General features: G+C 60.8%; 6 protein-coding genes across 6 annotated transcripts; 4 read left to right on the top strand and 2 right to left on the bottom strand.

Moving 5' to 3' along the window:
* Positions 1–290: 290 nt before the first annotated feature.
* BXZ73DRAFT_101314 (mannosyltransferase) lies at positions 291–2,188 on the bottom strand (the record flags this gene model as incomplete). The annotated part of the gene is made up of 9 exons (XM_048014862.1): positions 291–548; positions 600–722; positions 775–955; positions 1,008–1,137; positions 1,191–1,300; positions 1,353–1,536; positions 1,588–1,759; positions 1,823–1,958; positions 2,019–2,188. The coding sequence occupies 9 exons, from the start codon at positions 2,186–2,188 to the stop codon at positions 291–293; spliced, it is 1,464 nt and encodes a 487-aa protein (XP_047878055.1).
* Positions 2,189–2,449: 261 nt separating this feature from the next.
* BXZ73DRAFT_89921 (uncharacterized protein) lies at positions 2,450–3,863 on the top strand (the record flags this gene model as incomplete). Its single annotated transcript, XM_048025439.1, has 7 exons — positions 2,450–2,772; positions 2,824–2,871; positions 2,923–2,992; positions 3,013–3,183; positions 3,232–3,583; positions 3,632–3,691; positions 3,745–3,863. 7 exons carry the CDS (start codon positions 2,450–2,452, stop codon positions 3,861–3,863), a joined length of 1,143 nt encoding a protein of 380 aa, XP_047878054.1.
* Positions 3,864–4,841: 978 nt separating this feature from the next.
* Positions 4,842–5,807, top strand: BXZ73DRAFT_46708 (uncharacterized protein; the record flags this gene model as incomplete). The annotated part of the gene is made up of 2 exons (XM_048019742.1): positions 4,842–5,079; positions 5,131–5,807. 2 exons carry the CDS (start codon positions 4,842–4,844, stop codon positions 5,805–5,807), a joined length of 915 nt encoding a protein of 304 aa, XP_047878053.1.
* Positions 5,808–6,344: 537 nt separating this feature from the next.
* BXZ73DRAFT_101311 (thioredoxin reductase) lies at positions 6,345–7,557 on the top strand (the record flags this gene model as incomplete). The annotated part of the gene is made up of 5 exons (XM_048014861.1): positions 6,345–6,401; positions 6,456–6,591; positions 6,659–7,018; positions 7,098–7,273; positions 7,336–7,557. The coding sequence occupies 5 exons, from the start codon at positions 6,345–6,347 to the stop codon at positions 7,555–7,557; spliced, it is 951 nt and encodes a 316-aa protein (XP_047878052.1).
* A 644-nt stretch (positions 7,558–8,201) lies between these two features.
* On the top strand, positions 8,202–10,606 carry BXZ73DRAFT_46688 (acetyl-CoA synthetase-like protein; the record flags this gene model as incomplete). The annotated part of the gene is made up of 8 exons (XM_048019738.1): positions 8,202–8,465; positions 8,601–8,952; positions 9,002–9,090; positions 9,353–9,498; positions 9,551–9,749; positions 9,824–10,092; positions 10,160–10,451; positions 10,517–10,606. 8 exons carry the CDS (start codon positions 8,202–8,204, stop codon positions 10,604–10,606), a joined length of 1,701 nt encoding a protein of 566 aa, XP_047878051.1.
* A 2,268-nt stretch (positions 10,607–12,874) lies between these two features.
* Positions 12,875–15,606, bottom strand: BXZ73DRAFT_77472 (uncharacterized protein; the record flags this gene model as incomplete). The annotated part of the gene is made up of 10 exons (XM_048022674.1): positions 12,875–12,999; positions 13,116–13,452; positions 13,578–13,692; positions 13,717–13,725; positions 13,852–13,886; positions 14,117–14,282; positions 14,334–14,493; positions 14,531–14,908; positions 14,990–15,219; positions 15,338–15,606. The coding sequence occupies 10 exons, from the start codon at positions 15,604–15,606 to the stop codon at positions 12,875–12,877; spliced, it is 1,824 nt and encodes a 607-aa protein (XP_047878050.1).
* Between the last annotated feature and the right edge of the window lie 321 nt (positions 15,607–15,927).

Raw genomic sequence — 15,927 nt, 5'->3', positions numbered from 1 at the left:
TTTGTATCAGCGATCCTACGGATTCGACAAATCACCGAAAGCAACGGAGAGGTTGATGGTAGAAATCCGTGTCCGGCCGATGACTCTAAGTGGGGTCAAAACGTGTACATGTCAGTGGAGAACAGATAGCGAACCACCCGGCGACTCACGGGTAAGGTGTGCAACGTCTGAGCGATTACACCCCAGCCGTTCCGATCATTTCGTCGGGAATCGTCCTCGACCACTCGTGCCATCCAGCAAAGACAACGCATGACCTGCATTGCATGGGCGGTGTGACAACGTACACCGATCTACAACCACTTCCGCCATCCGCTCGCATTCCACCCCTTCTCGAACTCAGCTTCGGAGAACTTCTGCACCGCCCATGTTCTTGCTCGGTGACGCATCGCCAAATCAGCTTCTGGAGGCAGCGTGAAGACGGTGTGGAACGCCTCCGCGAACGACTCGGGGGAGTTTGCGTGGAATCCAGTTCGCTCGCCGTTGTAGGGCACGACGATGTCAAGGAGAGGACCACCAGATGCGTGGGCCACGGGTATAGCACCAGCGGCCTAAGTGTGCAGTGAGTCCTCCACTCCAAACACCAAATGCGGACAGCGTACCATGAATTCAACGACGTTGATCCCGAAATGCTCTTCAACCATCGTGTTCAACCCGACGCTTGCGCGGGAGAGAAGACTGAGCATCTCGGGGAAGGGCGCGTTGACCACGAATTGGACTTGGTCCTGCGAGGATCATGAGTTACAAGGGGCAGCCGTCAGTGGGTGATGACGTTACCTCTATGCCAAGCTCTTTCGCGAGAGCCCGTAGACTTTCTACTCTTGCCGCGTCCCCGGCATTCCGACTCCCACCAACCATAACCAGCTTTGCGGCAGAAGGACCTTCGCCCCGGTATTCCGGATGTTGCCCGAGCAGGGAATGTAACGAGCGTAACTGGACAGGGTGGTCCTTCTCTGGCCTGTGCAAGCTTCGTCAGGTGTAGTCCACGTGGACAGACGCAGATAGCCTACCTGAACTGCGCAATGCTTAGTACCATGCGTTCCCGCCCCTCAAAGGGGAATGCTGCCATTTGCTGGGTGTCGCATGACGGGTAGACGACTTGAGTAGCTTTGGGCACTCCGATCGTCGGCGTGAAAGGAACTCAAGGATGACGAAGGGGGGTAGGAGGTGGATCATGTCTAGAAGCCGATCACTGTGGTTGAGGATCGAGTCGACATGGTCCTTGGTCCATGTTGAGTTGACCATGATGAAGCGAGCTTGACGGAGGGAATAGGCGTAGTAATACATGAAAATGCGATAGTACCTGTTGGCCAGGCTCGGAACGAAGGCTTCACCCAATAACCACAGGCACTCACAGAAGTTTGCCGTTACTCAGAATGACTGACGAGGAAATGGCTTCCGAGTTTGTATGACCTGCCGACCGAGCCTTCACTCTTGACAGCATGGTAGTGCTGATAGTCGGATAGTGCGTATATGCGCCAACGGGTATGTTGCCCAGGAGCGACACCACTGGAAACGTGAAAGCATATCCCATTGTGTCTAACAATGTGGCGTAAATACGGAGTCTGCGAAGCAGGTCTACCGGCTCACCTATGAAGAGGTCTGGGATGAGGCAAGACATCGCTTCCCATGCAAGGAACATAGAGCCCAAACTCTGCCCCAACAAGGTGAATCGAGGCCACGTCGAGTCCTCAACCAGCCTTCGGGACTCCAAGAAGACAAAGTGCAGTGATTTGGGGGATAGCTCGATGTCAAAGCGCGCCTGCATGAATGGTGGACGTGTTACTTCCATCCGCAAGCAAATTGGGCGCATACACCGACGCACCTTGACTTTCGATATGATGACATCCTTAGTTGCGTCTACGTCGCCGCTGTAGACGACAGACACAATGTCTGGCTCATTTTGTTGGATTGAGTGTATCGCGGCCCATAGGACACGTTCGCCACCTCCGCCAGCATTACTTCATAATGCTAGGTGAGATAAGAGGCACATTCTTCGCAGGAGTGGACGTACAACTCACCAGTATGGATGGAAGAAGCCCACAATCCGCTTCGAGCTCGACTCCTCCAAGCCTAGCTCCGAGAATAGTTGGGTGCGGTGCTTTGTGTTCCTCCGGCGCAAACCTAGGACATGACCTGCGACATAGGCGACGAGGGTAGTGACGAGAAAGACGAGGAGACCGAGGAGCATCGAAGACCGATGGAGAGCAAGTACTGGGGATGTAGGTGGCGAGTACGCGTCGAACGAGAATGTGGCGCGGTCGTCGTGGAGGTGTCTCGATGACGCCAAAAGTGAAACGCGAGCCCATCCCCGGCGTCTATACGGGCTGCCTTCGGTCTCGCTCTCGCCGTTCCCATCTCTCCGCTCGACGCCCACCCGGCCCCCCGCTCTCTATCCTCCCTCTCAGTCGACGCCGTTCACGACCCCTTCGTCACCCTCTTTGCTCTCGCTATGGCCAACGATCGCAAGTCGACGGTCTCCTCCTTCTACGGCAGCCGCCGCTCCAACGATGTCCTCAGCTCCGACTTCCCACCCCCAGCCGGCCAGCAGCGCGCACGGGTCGAGTCCACCAACTCGTTTTATGGACCCAACCGCAACTCTCGCGCCGATATGTACGACGCCGCAACAGCCGGGTATAACCAGCACTCGTACCCAGATCAGGGACGCACGGAGCCAGTGAAGGGTGGAGACGAAGAGGCGGCATGGGATGTCTACGCGGACTTCAACAACGCTGGACCGAGGTATTCGGCAGCGTTTGGTATGGGTGACAACGGGTACGTTCATGTGGCCACTCTTTACTTTCTACAATGTTCATGTTTGGGCAGGTACCGCCAGGTGCCCTCGCCCACACCATATAGCCCCCAGACGTCTGCGTACGTACTGTCGATCTGACCATGACAGCGTTTTCACTCACGGCGCAGCAGATACGGCAAGCAATCCGCGGCGTCCCTCAGCGGTGCCCACGGAGCCGCCGGAAATGTGGAGATGGTCACTGTGCCCGCTCTCGGGCTGAGTGGAAGGCGGAAGAGCTGCGGGGAATGTCAAAGAAAGCAAAAAGGGAGGAAAAACTTGACAAGGCGGCGACAAAGTGGAAGGCGTGGAATCGAGGAGAGTCGGGACTGTGCGGGTCCCACTTCACGAGGAGATTCACGGCATGGTTCATCTTCGGATTGATCGCTGTGTACGTCCCTCTTCGGCCCTTTGAACCAACTTGTTTTCTGACCTGTTGGTAGCATCGCTCTCATCCTGGTATTCACCATCCCCGGGTACCGAGCTTCAGCACGAACGTCTCCCAACCCCTCTCTCCTGCAACATCCGATTACAACAAGACCGTGACGACGGAGTTCAGCCGCTCTCCTGCAAACTTCTCCTTCCCGGGCCTCATGAAGTTGCAGCTGGACACCGGCGATAACTTCCTTCCTCTGCACTTCTCCAACATTCACGGCTCCTTATACGATCTCGAGACCAGTGTTCAGGTAGCGAGTGGCGACACGGGCTCCTTGACGCTTCCTGCCAAATCGCTTCCTGTCATTGGGCTTAACCTCAACTTCACGTACTCGGCAGTGAACGACTCGGACACCACCTGTGCGTTCCCCCACTCGCATCCCTCGTCGTCTCTGACTGTGCATGTAGGGAACAACTGGTACGCCGCCTGCAAGAACAAGGCAATTTATACCGACAACAAGCGACCAGGTTCGTGATCAGCCATGTATACCTAGCACGCTTCTCATTATAATCCCCTTCAGCCGTTCAATTCCGACTCATCCTTGATATGAAGATTTCTGGACTCATCGGCACACACAGCACGTCGACCCAAGTCACAGAGGCTGACTGCCCCATCCAGCTTCCGTTGAACTCGGTCTGATCCTCTCGGCCCCTTCTCACTCTTTTTGCCCCTTCTTCGATACTTCTCTTGCGAACGGACTACAGCCAGACGGACCTTTGCTTATCCCGCTTACTCGCATTGTCGCACGCATCTCAGCCTAGTCTCTATTCCGTAGTAGCCTATGCCATCATATCCTCTCTCACTATCTCATTTGTCACTCTTTTCTTCATCCTCGGATCCTTCAATACACAAGGTACCCGACCCTTCGTTCAGATGAACAGAAAGACCAGCCAAGCAGAGATCGGTATACACTCTTCCGAGATTCATACCCACTCATCATTTTGAATGATTGTAGGATCTCAGCCACCCAAGCTGCTCAAATCCTGACCGAATCATGGCCCTCCTCCCGGTCAGCCGGGCTGCTTCATGTGGAGGCTGGCACGCACGTTCGGGCCTCAATTCAAATCGAGACCTGAAGATGCACTTGTCTCCGTGTCTCTCGCCATGATCCACGGGTCGCCCTCGACTTCGAGTGCCCGGCACGATCGATCCCTTCGGCGTCGCTCAGGCGTCTTTCGTCTCGACCAAGTTCCTGCACATTCAGAAGATGCACGCCCCACTGTTGTGCTAGTCAAGCCGTCGACTACAAGCTCCACCTACCTCTCTCCCTCGCTCACACCTATTCCAATACACGAATCGGAGGAAGCCGACGACTACTATACGCTGCCCACCCCATCTCGAGAATCCACGCGGTCGGACTACAGCGATCAGGATGACTCTGTCCACTTCACTGCAGTCTCACGGCTCCCCACCCCAACCTACCCTCCCGACTATAGCCAAATGACACGGGAGGCGACGTCTTACTTCTCGACTGCTCATCGCCGACGCCGTTCCCCTTCTGAATCGACTTACTCCTACGCCTCGGAAGCCAGCACCTCGACACAGTCAACAGACAAGCAGCACCTGCTCCCTTCACCCGGTCATCAGCCCATCCCAGCCGCGTTCAAAGACAAGCGAATGGTGCTCGCTCGCTCGTTCGGCACCGTAGACAAGTTCACGCACAAGTTCCCTCGCCTCCGCGGGTTTTCAAAATCGGGCAACCTGCCACCAGACTTGGCTGAAGAAGGTGCAGGGTTAGGTGTCGAGCGCGTCGGTCGCTGGACGGCCTCCAAGTGGTTCCTCCTCTTCTCCGTCCTGACCGTCTTCGGATACGGAGGCGTGGGCCTCGTGTGCGCTCTCATGACCTGGTTTCGCAGTATGTCCACGAACCTCCAGCTCATCTAGCACGTCTGACACGTTCTTCCAGCCTACCAGTACGCCGACGTGACGTACGTCGCCGACTACGACCTCCTCGTGCTCCTCACCCTCGCCTCCTCCATCCTCCTTCTCACCGCGCTCATCGGCCTCGCGGGCACGCTCCTCAACTCGCGCCCGCTCCTCGCCGTGTACGCGCTCCTGCTCTGGCCCGCCTTCGGCGCCATCCTCGCGCTCGGCTACCCCACCTACAAGCGCTACGCGTTCGCGCTCGACCGCAAGCTCTCCCTCGCCTGGTCGCAGTACTACACCACGCGCGGCCGGCGGACGGTCCAGGACGCGCTCGGCTGCTGCGGCTTCCTCAGCGCCGCGCACGACGCCGCCGCGAGCCCGCGCTGCTACGCGCGCGCGGCGCTCCCCGGCTGCAAGGGCGCGCTGTGGCGGGTCGAGCGCGCGGCGCTCGCGGCGCTGTGGGGCGGGGCGTTCGGCGTCGTGCCGCTGCACATCCTCAACGTCGCCGTCGCGCTCCTGTGCGCGAACCACGTGACGCGGACGTTCGGGAAGGGGGTCACACCGAAGCGGTACCGGCTCACGGCGGCGGACGTGCGCGCGGACGCGGAGACGTTGGTGCGTGCGCTCGCGGGCGTCGCGCGGCCAGACTTTGCGCGGGCGGGGACGAGTTCGACGTTCCGGGAGGACAGGAAGCCGCGCCTGTTTGGCGTTCCATAGCTTCAACTACTAGCTTGGTCAACGCGGCTCGTGGTTGGGCATGTGACATGGAGAGTAATCCACATTTCTGACACCGCCCCGGGCCCCCGTAGCGACGTCGTGTAGAACCCGGCCCTGGGATTGGCCCGTAGGGTGGACAGATGTGTTCTGTGTATTCCGCACGCTGCGATTGCGTCGTGTCGCCTCTGGCGCACGCATTTGGAATTCGTGTGATGCGCCGCACCCGCTCCGTAATGCTCTGCCCAACAGTCGCGCCGCGACTGGTCCTCCGCTCGCGCACATGAGCAGACCGCCGGTGCTGCAGCGCCCTCTGCGGCGCGCGCGAATCGCGCGACGGGTCTTGGTCAGCCCCGAGGCGGCTTTGCAGGCCACGTGACGAGCGCCGTCGAGCTTGGTCAAGAAAGTGATATCGTACCGTGACCGCAACGATGAACTGTTATAAGTTCTCGCCACGCCTCGGTGGCAGCTTCCTCATTTCCCCTCCCCCCGCCTGCTCCCACCCTCTCTACTCTCCTATCTCCTCCACTTAACGATAAAATGGCCCCCACCGGCGAAGCCACCGTCCCCAAGAGCACGAAGATGCACTCAAAAGTGGTACGTCCAACGTCTCCACCTCACGGGCGTACAGATTCCTGACTTTATTGCCAGGTCATCATCGGATCCGGCCCTGCTGGCCACACTGCGGCCATCTACCTCGCGCGTGCGAACCTCGACCCCGTTCTCTTCGAGGGCTTCATGGCGAACGGCTTTGCTGCGGGCGGTCAGCTCACGACGACGACCGATGGTGCGTCCCTCGCTGTGTCCCACATTCTCGCGTCCCTCATAACCTCTCCCTCGCCACCCCTGTGCAGTCGAGAACTTCCCCGGCTTCGCATCTGGGATCCTCGGGCCCGAGCTCATGGACAAGTTCCGCGCCCAGTCGCTCCGCTTCGGGACGAAGGTGATCACCGAGACGGTGGCGAAGGTGGACCTCTCCGCGCGGCCGTTCCGGTACTGGCGCGAGTTCCAGGAGGACCAGGAGCCGGAGACGGCGGACGTGCTCATCCTCGCGACGGGCGCGTCCGCGAAGCGGCTCCACCTCCAGGGCGAGGAGACGTACTGGCAGTCCGGCATCTCCGCGTGCGCGGTGTGCGACGGCGCGGTGCCCATCTTCCGGAATAAGCCGCTCGCGGTCATCGGCGGCGGCGATTCGGCGGCAGAGGAGGCGACCTGTGAGTCTCTCCTTGCTATTTGCGTGTACCTGCGCGGTTCCTGACAGGATCGCTCCCCCCCCCTCTACCTGACCGATAGACCTGACCAAGTACGGCTCGCACGTCTACGTGCTCGTCCGCCGCGGGGAGCTCCGCGCGTCCAAGATCATGGCGAAGCGGCTCATGTCGCACCCGAAGGTCACCATCCTCTGGAACACGGTCGCGACGGAGTGCCAGGGGGACGGCGACCTGCTGAACAACCTGCGGATCAAGAACGTGCAGACGGGGAGGAGAAGGACCTGCCCGTGAACGGCCTCTTCTACGCGATCGGCCACGAGCCCGCGACGCAGCTCGTCCGCGGCCAGCTCCAGACGGACATCGACGGGTACATCGTCACCGTGCCGGGTACGACGCAGACGAGCGTGAAGGGCGTGTACGCCGCGGGCGACGTCCAGGACAAGCGGTACCGCCAGGCGATCACCTCGGCGGGCACGGGCTGCATGGCGGCGCTCGAGGCGGAGCGGTTGATTTCGGAGGAGGAGGAGGGGCTTGAGGAGTGAGTGGCCCGAGTGCGCTCTTGCTCTGCTCTTGTTATATCCGCCATAGAGGTACCATTGGGCATCTGTGTTATTAGACATGTATCGTGCGCTGTATGTTATTTCCCATCGAATGTGCCGCGAATACGTTCAGGATCATCTGTAGAGGATTGCCTCAAGTTATTTCTCGCTCCTGGGCCGAAGACAAAAGCCGAGGCGATCGGATCTTTCGACTCTGGAAGGCTGGACACGTGATGCTCTCGAGGCTCTGCAGTCTGGGTCTCAACTCAGCCTCGGGTTGTGGTCAACTTCGCGCATCTGCTCCTGATCTTCCGGCCTCGCCTTGGTTTTCTTGCTTCTGCGGTTCCAACTTCCTGCGCGGTATTCAATCACGTCTCGGATCTCAGTGCTCCGTACGGTCATGCCCCCCACCTCAAGGCCTCATCCTCCCACGCGGGGGGTACATGAGTTCCCAGCCGGCGGAGACTCGGAGACAGTGCGCTTCTCCCGGCACGAATGGGCCAGTCCGGCCACCTCTTGCCCGTCTCCATCGTCGTCCCGCCGCACCTTCAAGCTTCAAGCTCAAGCTTCAAGCCCGTCCGCCTGCAACCTCTTCTGCATCTAAAACCCGCTCACCAGCACCGGCACGTCGAACGAGCCCTCCGAACATGCACTACACCTCGCTCTACCCGCCGCCGCCGCCGACGCCCGTGATGAACGTGCACGACTTCCTCGCCACGACGCCGGCGCAGCAGCGGGCGGAAGACTGGGTGCAGTTCGTCGAGCCGCTCTCCGGGCGGGAGTGGACGAGGAACGAGGTCCGGGACGGCGTGCGCGACGCCGCGACCGCGCTCGTCGCGCCGGAGGCGGAGGGCGGGTTCGGGATCGCGCTCGGGGGAGAGCGCGTCGCGGTGATGAGCACCAACTGTGTGGTGAGTCTCTTCAGGTTCGAGCGTCGTGGCAGAGGGTGCGCAATGATCGGGCTCGGCTCGTCCTGAGAATGTGCTGCTGAACCCTTGGTGCTGGGAGGTCGACGTTGTCCCTGTTTCTGAGCAAAACTCTCGCAGGAATACATCATCCTCGTGCACGCCCTCTTCAAGACCGCGATCCCCCTCGTGCTCGTCCCCTCCGGCGCGACGCCGTTCGAGCTCGAGCACTTCCTCCGCACCTCCAACGCCACGCGCCTGTTCGTGCACGCGAGCTCCCTCGCCACCGCCCTCGGGGCCGCGGAGAAAGTGGGCCTGCCACAGACCCGCGTCGTCGTCCTCACGGGGCAGCTCTCGAGCAACCGTCCGGACTTCATGTCCGCGGTCGACGAGGTCCGCTACCGGGACATGCCCGCGGTGTCGTCGACGCCGGTCACGGACGACACGCTGCTCTACTTGGTGTTTTCCAGCGGGACGGGCGGGCTGCCGAAAGGTGCGTGTCGCCTGCGTGGCTGAGCCTCTGCTGACGGGCGGCTTGTCAGCGGTGATGATATCGCACAAGAATGTGATAGCGAAGATGGTGACAGCAGCGTGGGCCGTAGCGTTTGACGGACCACACCCGTATTTCGCGGTAAGTCGTGAATTACATCTCTGACGTGGGGAGATTCCTAGGCATGCGACGTTCACGTGCAAGGCACCCTGCCAATTGCTTGTTCTTCGGGAGGTCAAGCAACCTAATTTGACGCAAAGAGAATATCAAGAGGGTAAATGCGTCGAAGTTTGCTTTTCCTCCCCAAGAACAGACAGAGGACGGGCAGGAAGCCTGGTGCCTGAGAGAAAAGCGCTCATGTCATAAAGTATTGGTCCGAGGATATCTCTCATGGCTTTCTTAGACGAACCACGCGATCGCCCTCGGCTTTTTACCCATCTACCACAGCTATGGTCTTCACTGCCTCTGCATCCAGCCTCAGGCGTCGGTCTCCACCACCGTGCTCCTGCCGCGCTGGGATCCAGCCCTCGTGTTCGACCTCATTCCTCGGTACGTTCCGGACCTGCGCCCCGCGACGATCGCTAGCTTACCCCACGGACAGCCACCGCATAAACGTGCTGTACCTGACCCCGCCGGCAATCTTGCACCTCTTGAACCACCCGCGCGTGAAGACAGCCGACCTCAGCTCTGTGATCAACCTCGGGAGCGGGGCGTCGTACCTGCCTCCGCAGCTTGCGCGGATCTTTACCGGGCTCGCGAAGAACGCGAAGCTCGTCGAGGGCTACGGCATGTCTGAAACCGTGCGTCTCCGCTCGCTGTACTGTACTGCCTCGTCTCCGACCCGCCGCCGACCCGCACTCGTTCTTCCCCACAGACGCTCTCCATCACCCGCCCATGCCCCGAGAAGCTGGGGGGCCCCAAGTCCGGCAGCCCCGGGATCCTCGTGCCCGGGCTGGAGGCCCGCATCGTCCGCGACGACGGCACGCTCGTGGGCCCAGACGAGCCGGGCGAGCTCTGGGTGCGCGGGGACGTCGTCGCGCTCGGCTACTGGGGCGACGCGCGCTCGACGGCGGAGACCTTCACCGGCGGCGGCTGGCTGCGCACCGGGGACCGGATCCGCGTCGACGCGGACCAGCACTTCTTGTACGTCCCCCGTCCTGTCGTCCCGTCCTTCTCCGTCGTTCTTTCGCTGACCCGAGCGGTGGCACAGCTTCGTCGAGCGCGTCAAGGACACCCTCAAGGTTTCCGGCCAGCAGGTCTCGCCCACTGAGCTCGAGGCCGTCCTCTTCGCGCACCCGGACCGACTCGTCGCGGACGTCGCGGTCGCGGGCGTCGCGGGCGCGCGGCTCGCGGACGAGAGGGTGCCGCGCGCATGGGTCGTGCTGAGCGAGGAGGGGCGGCGGCACGGGGCCGCCGCGGCCGTGCGCGCGCTGGACGCGTGGGTCCGGCAGAGCCTCAGTCGGTTCAAGTGGCTGCGCGGGGGGATCGAGGTCGTCGACGAGGTGCGTTCCCCGTCTTCCTTCCCGTGGTGTCCCGTCCCGAGTGCTGAGTGTGGTGGGCGATGCAGATTCCGAAGAACCCGACGGGCAAAGTGCTGCGTCGCGTGCTGGTGCAGCGGTACGAGGAGCGGCAGAAGGCGCCTTCTGCAAAGCTGTGAGACGGCTGTTGTATTGTTCGACTGAGTTTGGACCTCTTCCTGGGCGCAGAAGCCACATATGATACCCACCATCTTCTTTCATGTCCGCCCCAAGTACGTCGAGGCCGTGCAAGGCAATTGTTTACACCACCAGCACTAGTACTTACTCTGGTGCGGTCAGCAACGCGTGACGCGTGACGACGGAGCTGGAGAACCCTCGGATCCAGACGTGGTACACAGTCCTTGCAAAAACAGAGGGGACGTCAACACGGCACGGTCTCCGAATTCCATAAGACTGTACCTGTGTCGCATTGCTTCAACCCACCGCTGTCTTGGTTCGAGTTGCCCGACCCAGTGCACGGTGACGAGGCCCGTTACGTCTTTCACTACGGCGGACATCCGCGCGCGCTGTACATGTGAGGGGTGCAGCGGGCGAGGCTTGCGACCTGTAGCCGAGATGTAGTTCCGCGACTGACGCAATGCCGCGTCCGCGAGTGTTCTCTCAGAGATGCTCCGGCCGGGCGCGGCGAAGCGGGGAGAAGGCCCTGGTTGTCGATGTGAGCGCTTGAGCGACCTGGGCCCGACGCGGGTGAGGCTGACCGGTTGACCGACTCAGATGACCGTCTGAGGGAGGGCTAGTCAACAGGAAACGCGTGCGTCTCCAGCGTCGGATCCAGGCTCAGATGCGCCGGGCTGTATAGCGTCCTGCTTCTACATAGGCACCCTTCGAAAGTCTCGTGTTCGTGGCCACAGGCGCGCCGCTTTCCGGGCGGAGCGTGGCCTGCGCTCGGAGTAGTAGAGCGTTTAGCAGCGCACGACCATGGATCCGGCGCCCATGGCTCTCGTAAGTACCGCGCGTGCTCCTTGTCACCCCAGACAGACGCTCATCACGCCCCCATAAGTCGTTGTCACGCCTCCCCGCGACTCCGACCACGAGTAGTCCTGGCTCAACGACGTTGGGTGGATGTAAGTAGCATTGAACGAACATCATGGGTGATCAGAAGTCGTAGACACAGATAAGTTCTGTAACGACATAACCTGGATGGCGCTTGTCCGAGAGTAACGCGTTACAGTTACAACAGACCCCTGGACTGAAGTCACCAACCTCCTCCTCCTCCTCCACCGCGAGGCGCTACGGGCTCGAATCTCGCGTTTGGCGCCATTAGGCGCCCTGCTGCTAATACGCTCTAGTCAGGCGTCCCGCGGCAGGTTCACTCCAAGGACGCGCGACAACTCTCGTGCCTGTCGTGCTCAAGCACTCACCATTGTCTGCCGCAGATTCGGGCAGAGCTGTGCGCGCGCCGAGCTGTCCGACAGCGTGGGCTCGATCCGACCCGCGGGGTGTCGGAAGCACTAAGCGTGCTAAGCGTCGGCCGGAGGCCGTCGATCGCTGCGTTGACGAAAAGTGGAGATAGCTGTCAGGCCTTCAGGCCTTCAACGTTCTACTTACTCCCTTCCTTCCGCAAGCGTCTGTGGCACATCGTCCGCAGGCGCTGTGGAGCCTTGTGGAGCAGACCTCGAACAAATCGCGCACAAAGAGCGCTTCTTGACGTTCCACTATCCTGACCACATCTCACCAAGTCCGCAATCATTACACGGGCAAGTACCTCCCCCAAGTCCCAGAATCTGGCTGATATACGATCTCTGACTGCAACGACTTTCACCTGACAGGACGTCACGGACATTGCTAACACCACTACCACCCATACTATGTCTATCGTTGCTCGCTGCGCACTCTTTCTCCACACCGTCCGTCGCTCCTCCAACACTCGAATATCTCACTCTCGTTCCCGTCTCACAGCCGGCCAGACGCCGACCATTCCATACCAGCCATCTTCCTCGCGGCCGTCAGCAGGCCTCAGCAACATCCTGGCATACTCTCGCCTTCGTGCCAGGGTCAACGGCGGCCGTCCATCTCCGTGCATCTAGACACGCTCGCCAGTGCTTACTCATGCGTAAATAGGTTCGGCACGCCCCGCCCGCGCAGGTGGGAAGATTGCCGTAAGTACCGCCCCTCGGTTACGCCGCGCTGCGCGGTGAGCAGGGGCACAGGTTTCCAAGGCACGCGGAGATGAGGACACTGCGCTGCAGACGCTTTTCAGCGTTGTCCTCTTATTTTTTATGCCGTTCCATGCACAACTTCTTCGCTGCTAGAAATGTACTCTTTTAAAATTTCTCATGCGCGGCAAACGCCTTCGAGCGTTCCAGTCACCGCCTAATTGGCGCTTACAACGGCATCGGAGAAGCGCCGCTGGTGAGAACGCGTGTTGACGCGCCTCGTCATGCAGCTCACAGACACCCCAACGCCAAGCCCAGCTCAGGTATGATTTCTGGAGTATGTTCCTCATGCAGCTCATACCACCGCCTCCAGGGTCTAGTAGTAGCTTTCCACATTTCCCGCTTCACGGCAGCCGCTACGAACACCGCGATGCGACACGATTCACATGTAGTCCCAAGAGATGATATCTCCCGGGCCCAGTTCTACACAGAATCGTAACGCCATTTTCTCAGGAACGGCGCCGCCTCGCACCCGCGGGGCGGGGCGCGCGTGCTACCCACGCCGACGCCGCATTTGCTGTGGCACCCGGGTGCTCCAGAGTGAGTACTAATATCGCAGAAGTCAAGACCCAGATCTCGTTCTCGGAAAACGTGGCTGCAGGTAATCCGTGTCTGCGCCCCGTTCTGTGGTCGGTCGGTAAGTGCTGAGTAACGTCCGGGTCTCCGTGGGGCTCGAGAGAGTAGTACTCAGAACATGCAGGTGGGTTGTACCTCCTGTTCAAGCGTTCATGTGCGCCCGTATCTGGCTCTGAGCTGATGTGTGCTATCCTAGGGCGAGTCAGGTTGGATTCAGGCATAATCCGGGCGTCCTGTCACCAAGTTCCGCCAGACGGGGTGCAGACGGCAATGGGTGATTTTGACGTCTGTCACAGACACCTTCCCGGGAACCATCTCGGCAGTTCTGCTGGCGCGCGCTACGCAAGCAACTGCGTACATCCGCTAAACCTTCACGGAGCAGCCCTGCAGTGGCGCCCGCGATCGCGTCGTCCCGAAGGGTGACACGCTCTGCTGCGTGTGTTTGTGCAGGAACTCGGGAGGAGCACGCACAGCTTCGCAATACCTGACGTACTCACAGGTCGCTACTGTGTCATGAGCGGTCGTTCAAATTTTCAAGATTAAATTCGCACACACACCCCTCGTGGCGCCATGTGCCGACCCGTTTCGAGGAAGCATAGAGGTGACGCCACTTTCCAGGCTTTGTCACGCACCGTTGATTAACGGGCTGCGACAGTTTCGACGAGGCCTGTGCAGGATGCCCACAACACGAGAGACCCGCGACGTCGACGCGTTCGCGCGTCCGCAGTCCCCTCATAAGCTCAGCGCTCCGTACTACTCGTCATATATAACTCCCCAAGCATCTTGCCCTCATTCCATCCCTCGTCCCTCCGCCCCCACACCATCGTACTTCCCAACTTTGCTCCGGGCCACAGTCTCCACGGCACTGCACTATTCCCCTGTGTAAGTTGCCCTCACTCTTTGCACATCTTCTACCGGCGCTGACCGCCGGAGTGCTCCCCAACACAGTCCAGGCAGCTGCCCACCATCATCCTCATCATGGCCCCCGTTTTCCGCGACGCCACGGCCTCCATTTCCGACGGAGCTTCCGGCTCTCTGTCCACCAGCATGACCATCGGCTTGTCTAGCATTAGCCGTGAGTCACCTCCTTGAGCACCTCCGTCCGAGCCCGTACCGACCGTGATACCCCTTCGCGCTCTTAGTACTCTTCATCGCCTTCGTTGTCTTGGTCGTCCGAGTCAACTGGGGCGTGTGGATTCTCCCCGCCCCCTCCGCCGCATGCACCTGGCTCTTCGCTGCCCTCCACACTCCCTCGCGCGCTCGCGCCAGCCGCCCTGGCCGCCCGATCTACCATCGTCCTTTTCCACGTACCGCCCAAACGGCCCTGCGCCCGATCTCTGCTCCACGTGCGACCCGCACCGTTGGCGTCGCGCGCCCCGTCGCCGCCCCACTGCCGCCTTCCTCCGACGCCCGCACTTCTACTCAGCGCCCTGCCTCGCCGCTGAGCGTCCGCTCGTTGGGCAGCAGCTCTGGCTACGGCACCTCGGACAGCGGGCACTCCGATGCGCCTCTGCTGCCTCCCGCGGCGGCGAGTGTTTCTTCCCCTGTTCACGCGTCCTGCATGTGAGCAAGGGGAGGATGCCCTCTCCTCCGGGCTCCCGTGTACCCATCCCTTCCTCCCTTCATGGCGTCGACGCTTGATGCGAGACGTGCACCGTACCCTCGCGCCCCGTTCCCGTACCCACCGTGCTAGATAACCTCGACGATGCCTCTCCTCGTATCCCGGCTTACAGCTTTACAGTCTCGCGCGTGTATCCCTAGTCTACTCACGGCAGTTGCTTGTTGTGATGCTCTGTTCTGTCTTGTTCAAGTGCTCTTCAATCGTTGCAATCAATGCTTTGCTTTCCCTACCTTCCGTCTGCTCGGACGACGACGCGCCTACGTCTGAGTCTGCGCTCTTCCGTCGCCTATGCCGCCAGCCGGAAACGAAGGTGCTGGACTCCTGCAAGGCCGAGGGCCGGCGAGGGGTACCTTCCTTTCCTGTACCGGCCATGCGGCGGCTGCACGTTCTGGTGCACAGCCTGACCACAAAATCGGCAGACCCGCAAGGCCCGATGGCTCGGAAGCACTCTCCACAGTTGCGCTCCGAGGGCTCACGTCGCCTGCACATCTACTTACATCTCGACTGCACGGCTCGAGAGAGTCTGGCGCTTCAGCAACGTTCGTCCGCACAACCACGCGCCGCCGGACGCGCGAATCCGTGCTCGGACATGAGCGAGACGACCGCCGGATCGATTGGTGCGCATGCGTACATGGTGCCTGTGAGACGGACCAAATCGCATCGCGCGACCGCCGTGGCCCGCCCCGCGTATCCCCTCGACGCTCTCTTGCCCCTCGTCCCTCCTCACCCCCGTCCCAACGTGCGCTCGGCGGCCGGACGCGCACATGGACGGACGCGCACGTCCAGCTCGATGGAAAGCGCGTCCGCGCCCCGCACCACGTCCCGCGGCGGCCACATCCATCCGATGAACCGTGGATGATGGGCTCTCGCAGATTGTCGCGATGGAGCCCGCATATGTGCATGGGACGCCCTGGGCGCCAGGTTCTCGCAGCTGTGGAGTGATGTTTTTCGGGTTAGGTCGGTACCCTCCGCGTGCTCGTCGTCAGAAGGTTGGCCTAGGGGAGACTACTGCGCGCTGCATGCCGGAGAAGGTGAACGGCTCAGTCGACGGGGGCATCGCTCCGGTTCTTCCCGAGAGGGCCGTTGG

This window comes from Epithele typhae, assembly GCF_022376455.1.
Source record: "Epithele typhae strain CBS 203.58 chromosome Unknown BXZ73scaffold_23, whole genome shotgun sequence".
NCBI classification, from domain to species: domain Eukaryota; kingdom Fungi; phylum Basidiomycota; class Agaricomycetes; order Polyporales; family Epitheliaceae; genus Epithele; species Epithele typhae.
This window is presented reverse-complemented; position numbering and strand designations above follow the sequence as displayed.